Source organism: Notothenia coriiceps, unplaced genomic scaffold (assembly GCF_000735185.1).
Source record: "Notothenia coriiceps isolate Sejong01 unplaced genomic scaffold, NC01 NC01_scaffold00037244, whole genome shotgun sequence".
NCBI classification, from domain to species: Eukaryota; Metazoa; Chordata; class Actinopteri; order Perciformes; family Nototheniidae; genus Notothenia; species Notothenia coriiceps.
In genome coordinates this window covers 23,245-29,455 of record NW_011369945.1, presented here as the reverse complement: position 1 = coordinate 29,455, position 6,211 = coordinate 23,245, and the positions used below count along the sequence as shown (strand labels likewise).

General features: G+C 37.7%; 1 protein-coding gene across 3 annotated transcripts in view; it reads left to right on the top strand.

The window, feature by feature from the left end:
* Positions 1-257: 257 nt before the first annotated feature.
* psip1a (PC4 and SFRS1 interacting protein 1a) overlaps positions 258-6,211 on the top strand; it is an 11,553-nt gene continuing 5,599 nt past the window's right edge. Inside the window, exons 1-13 of one of the 3 annotated variants that reach the window (XM_010793136.1) lie at positions 258-397; positions 541-630; positions 847-923; positions 1,440-1,578; positions 1,871-1,957; positions 2,276-2,404; positions 3,485-3,544; positions 3,653-3,713; positions 4,152-4,248; positions 4,609-4,780; positions 4,871-4,950; positions 5,257-5,312; positions 5,753-5,823. In XM_010793136.1, the coding sequence (XP_010791438.1) occupies positions 559-630; positions 847-923; positions 1,440-1,578; positions 1,871-1,957; positions 2,276-2,404; positions 3,485-3,544; positions 3,653-3,713; positions 4,152-4,248; positions 4,609-4,780; positions 4,871-4,950; positions 5,257-5,312; positions 5,753-5,823 (1,101 nt within the window). In that variant the 5' untranslated portion in view covers positions 258-397; positions 541-558. The remainder of the gene's footprint in view (positions 398-540; positions 631-846; positions 924-1,439; positions 1,579-1,870; positions 1,958-2,275; positions 2,405-3,484; positions 3,545-3,652; positions 3,714-4,151; positions 4,249-4,608; positions 4,781-4,870; positions 4,951-5,256; positions 5,313-5,752; positions 5,824-6,211) is intronic. The other 2 variants (XM_010793137.1, XM_010793138.1) reach the window with 2 other exon arrangements.

The following is a 6,211-nucleotide window of genomic DNA, read 5'->3' as shown; positions in this document are numbered from 1 at the left end:
GGAAGTTCACGCCCACTTTTTTCCGAACACTTCAATCAACCCACGGTTACTTTAAAAGATACTCGTTTTTATAGAACACAATGTGGCGTAATTGAGACCCACGCTCTAACTTCACAATCCTTATTCATATTAATAAAGTGTTTACAAATGGTTGGATCTACTTATTGAAATACACAACACATGTAAAGGCGTGTAATTAAAATAAACTCCCCCCTCCGTCCTGTCATATAATGGTACAGTCTGTGTCGACGTCCTGCGCGGGAGCGGAAAACGTGCATCCGACTGTGGGGAAAAAAGAGCGTTGTGTTTTCCTGGTTAGAATTTGTGCTGCCACAAAACACTTTACGGAAATATATATAATTGTCGACTATCTTATAGACGTCGTCACAAACTACAGGTCAGTGTAGCGGATTGTTGCACATGCTGAATGTATCTGTACACGTTTTTATGACTCATTCAATGCGCCTCAACAATGTTTAGATACATTGCACAACAAACGTTTACTTTTGTATTAACTTCCATGCTTTCATCTTTTTCCAGTTTGCTAATACGTTCAGTATGACTCGAGATTGGAAACCTGGTGATCTGATCTTTGCCAAGATGAAGGGCTATCCACACTGGCCTGCAAGAGTAAGTATGGTGCTTTATCATAGGACTCTTACCAATACTATGCATTTCTTTAAATACATCTGAATATGTTTCACTAAATAAACAACAGTAAAGTAAGATTAGCTAAGCATAACCAGTTGAGAAAATATCAAATGTGTCACTTTTCTTTTTAATGTGGATATGTTTTTGTAGATGTTTGTTACTAAACACCTGCCTTATTTCTAATGCCCCTCCCAGATCGATGAAGTTCCGGATGGTGCTGTGAAGCCAGCCAACATCAAGTTCCCCATCTTCTTCTTTGGCACCCATGAAACGTTAGTAACTGACCGCTAACAATCTTTGTATTTTAGTTTAGTTTGATAGATCTTTATTATGGTGAAGTAGCATTTAATGTTTCGCTTATTCTGGGTGGAAACAGGTATTGAATGAAATACAGCAAAAATCTGTTGTTGTATGGTCAGGTAAAACAAATAAATAAAACTGTTGCTATTGAGAAAAGGTTGTAAAACATTTACATGTACAGTGCACTGTTTACACAAAACACCAGCCTACACATAGGTGCTAAGGTGAAAGAGATCAGAGAAGAGAACACATATGTGGCAAAAAATATATTATCTTTGAATCATCCTTGCATTAGTTAGGTAGCTTTTTCTCAAATTAAGTTATACTGTATTGTGCTCTGTTGATGGTTTTTCTATAAATGCGTACATTTTTAATTATCGCTGAATAGTTAGTGTCTGTATGCTGTTGTTTCATTTCACACTAAACGTGCACTACAAGTACACAAAGTGTTAAATAGGCTGACATTGTGTGTTACCTTTTTCAAACAGAGCATTTCTTGGCCCAAAAGATGTCTTCCCGTACCATCAACACAAAGAGAAGTACGCCAAGCCCAACAAGAGGAAAGGCTTCAATGAAGGATTGTGGGAGATAGAGAACAACCCTAAAGTTGAACTCACTGCACCAAAGGTACATCCTCCTTCAAAGACATTTGACATTGTTTATCTTCCAGACATTTACAGTACCTAAGGCATCAAGCAAGAGTACTTCAGATCAGAGAAAGCTTTGACATGTTATTGTATGTGCACCTGTTTTAAATTGTATCTTCATGTTGTAACTTTTTACCTAAACCTACAGTATGAGAACCACCGAATTCATTTGATATTTATTTTTAGCTACCTTGGTTCGGAGCTAGGAAGTTACTTTAGTTTTGAGCAATTTGTTTCACTTAATCCATTTATTGTATATCATTTGATTAAAGCCGGTGACCACTCACTTCACTGAAAAGGATTTAGACAACAGCCCAGAGGGAGAAGAAGCGGCCGAGGACAAGGTGACAAAAACCAAAGTACGTTTTTGCTCTTTAAATCTGTCATTTGAAAGTCAATATTTACACAGCCGCTTCACAGTCTGCTCCTGTGTCGTCAGCTTCTTTCTTCTTTTGCTGTTTTCCATCTTATCTTCTTCTAAAGTGTTTCTGCTGCATACTGAATTTCATATCAGTGCAGGCCATAGCTTACTAAGCTAAAAGTGTCTTTCTGTATTAATAGAGTGGAAGAATTATACGTAGAGTGTGCATCAGAAGGAATCTCGCTAACTTTTCTCCCTTTGAAGACTCATTTACCCCACCACACTGCGTCCTATGCTGTGTCTTGGGTGCATTCAGGTTCCAGGAAGTGAGGCTGAGCAGGAGAATGAGAATGAGGAGGAGGAGGAGGAGAATGAGAATGAGGAAGAGGAGGAGGAGGAGGAGGAAGGGTCTCTGATCTCTGAGCAGAGTCCTCAGAACCAGGATGTAGGTACAATGCATGCTGGGATCTCATAAAAAGGCGCGGGTCGCCTTACCCCCCTCCCTGTGAGAAAGCATGTGACACTTGGTGGTTTCTTTTACTGGTGGTTTGTTTCTGTTTGACTCAGAGTTCTTGTTGGTGGCCACAGACTTCCACTGGTGCTTGGAGTTGTGATTGAGTGCCTGCTTTGGGTTTTCTGTGTTAATTCCACTAATGGGATGACGTATTTTTCCTAGGAAACAGTCTCTGTGATGCTGCTGAAAATCAGTGAATAGAGTTAATTATGTCCTTTAAGCACAGCTGACTCTTGATCTAATTGATTTTAGGTTTGGGACATTTAGTCTTGTGTGACAAAATCAACAATTCTTCTTTTTTTTCACTCTCTGAGACCACCCTGGTAACTGTGTTTCTGCTTTCCATGTCCTGCCTGTCCCCGTCCCCGTCCTCATACTCACAACACTACTGTTTGCACTGAGTTGATTTGAATTTATTTTTGCATGGCTTTCCGTGTGCTAACGAGAAAGGTAAGGTATGACTCTGTTTACGATTGTATGTATTTTCCCATGCTCCCTGCAATATTTGAATAAGTGATAAGTGTCTTTACAATAGACACTAACCATACCCAAAACATTACGAATACTTTGCACATTTGCAATCCAGTGTGTAAAAGTGGAGCTTCTCACAAAACTACTATTTCATTATGAGGAAGCTATAACAGAAATACCTTCTTTTTTTTATATAAAAGGTTAAAAAAGGAAAAAAAGAGTGTTGTATATTTTAAATCAGTATATACTGTTAACATTAGTATATGCACTTTATATCTATTATGTATAGAATTTGGACACAGCTGACACGTTATGAATTCAGAGAGTGTAATATCCCAGTTGTGCACTAGATGGCGCTTTTGATCCAGAAATGTAAGTTATTGTTGAGGCAATAGATCCTCAAAGATCTATTCTTAGTTCTTCTCCACTTAACATGTACCGATGTTTTGCACAAATTGCACGCATGAAAATGAACTACAAGAACAGTCAAAAGTCACAACTAAAGACTGTAATGAAATTAACAAAAGGGTTGCATTTTAGGGCTCGACACAGAAAGAATCCACAGATGTTCCCAAACCGAAAAGAGGAAGGAAAAAAAAGGTTAGTCGTTTTTTATTTTTGGGTTCTCTTTCAGTGAGTAAACAATCTTCAAGAAACGGTTTGTAGGAAACATTTTATAACATGGTTTGTTTTTTATTTTTATCCCAGAGTGATGCTGAGCAGGAGACTGAACAACAGGACGCTCCTGCCAGTCCTGCTAGTCCCTCAGGTACGCTGTGTGACCTCTGGTACTTATAAGAGGATTGAATGTCTTTGTGTTGAATATAAGCATATTCATAATCTTTCAAACATCATTCAAAATAAAGTATGTTTGACAGACAGGAGAAGGATATAAGCACTACAAATACAAATAACTAACATGAAACACATTTTAAAAAGAGATTGATTAGATTTCAGATGCTGTTATGGATCCTAATTTGGGAAATTATTTTGTGACGGCAACATGTAGACAAGGCACATGAATAGAAAATAGGAAATACAAACATCAGTAAATCTATACATATCATTATCAACAATATATTTACTGTTGAATTGTAGGATATTGGCGAGGTATCGAACCCTATTCTAAGTAGAAGTCTGAGCAAACTCTTCTCTTTTTGCATACATTGGACTTATGTGTGTGTGTGTGGTGTGTGTTTGTGTCCAGGTGCAGAGGGTTCTAAACGAAGAGGCAGGAAGCCCAAAAGTGAGAAGTCCCTTTTGCTCCAGCAGCAGCAGGACCAGCAGGGCTCAGGAAGTGAAATGTAACTACACGAAACACACACATCATAAGTCTTGCTATACTTTTTTTTCGTGTACACAGCTTAGGTGGTGGGCACAGAATGATCTCTAAATTCTTTAATATGTATCGGTAGAGAGCTGGCTCCATAGCTTATTTGATTTCCTTTGAATTAACATTTGTTTGTTTACTTATTCCTCAATTGTCCTTGCACCATTTTGTCACTCGCAATATTTTAAAACGCTAATTCATCTCTCTCGAGTCTTACGTTTGCTGTGTGACACGTTATGGTTTTTATCGCCAACAACTACACTGTTGTTTTTTTGCATATGATCATAAAACCTTTGATTCTTGAGTCTTACCAAACCTTTGCTCACACATTCAGGGAGACTGAGTCCGAGAAAAAGAGAAAGCGGTCACAGGAAGACAAGAACAAGAGTGGAGAGGAGGAGAAGAGAAAGAAGGAGGACAGCAAAGGAAAGGAGGCGGAGGGGAAGGAGCCGGAACCCAAGAAGAAGAAGAAGGACGACAGCTCCTCAGGCTCTGATGATGAAGAGGCAGGTCTAACATGATGCTTCCTTATTTCTAATTGGTGTTTACAGTCAGTAAAATGCTTTCACGCACTTTCTTTATCCTTTTTATCCCAGAAAAACAAAGGCAGGAAGAAAAACCAAAACTCAGAAATGGACAAAGACGCGCGGCGACGGAAAGCCGATGAATTGAGAGAGTACGTATAACACCCATTTAAGATGACAAGATGATATCCTCATGTTACTTATTCTGGTTTGACAAACAGACAACAAGTGTTCAGATAACAATCGTATTAAGAGGAAACGTTTGAAGAACATCTGAAAAGGGTTAATAAGAAAATGGATAATTTGACCCAAGAAATAATTTAAATGGATTATTAGAATAAATGTTACTCATTTCATCAGCTACCCCATGTTGATACTGTGTTTGACACTAATTAAAATGTATGACGATCATTATAAGAGGCTTATTTCTGACATGGTGTGGTTATTCTCTCTTGCAGGCCAAACAAAGACGATGGGAAGAACAATGAGGAGAGGACAGGAGCCAAGAAAAAGGGTCAGTTCTGTAGCTCAGATATTGAAACTTCCAGCAACTTCATTATCATTGGAAATGTTTAGGGAATGAGCCAATACTCTCAAAATCCACCTTTTAATAATAAAATAAAAATAACCCTATGAACGTGAGATCAATGGATGAAAACATTTTCAGTTCTATTTGAATTCTACAAGTCCTTCAGGTTTTACATTTTTACAAATGTAAATGAAGTCTTTGTTGAGTGTCTTGAATCAAGAACTTGACTTACTTTTCCCACAAATAAAAAAAAAAAGGTTTTTGAAGCCTAGGTTTCCACAATCATTAAAACAATCTTCCGGATGTGTAAAAAGCTGCTGCCTGTCTCGAAAATTGTTTTTGAAGCCAATATCATTCTTATATTCACAGTCTGTTTAGATGGTAACTTAATATAATACATTTGATTTATTTTATCTGTTCCACAGAAATGTCAACTGACTTGAAGCTCCAGAGACTGCACAGTGAAATCAAGATTTCACTGAAAATCGACAACCCTGTAAGTTCTACTAACCACTTGGTTGGTCATAAATATACAATGTAATCTTAAAAGTGCATATTTTTCCACTGAAGACTTCTGGAAGTGATTATCTTGAATGAAGGGGGAAAGATGAAATGAAGACGAAACAATCAGTTATTTATCTCGATTGACCATCAAATACAGTTACTATACTACTCCTATAACTATTTGTGCAACGTTTCTGGAAGTTATTTATATCTTTCTCTGAGATTAGCTTTGTCCCTTTTGACATGCACATCGTAAGGATGCAAATGGACACTAACGTTTGAACTTTATCGGACTGGACATTTAAATGGGTCCTTTTTTAATGCTTATTGGCTTGTTTTCATTTCCTGTAGTGTGTTATAGGTTTTTGTATGTAAATGGT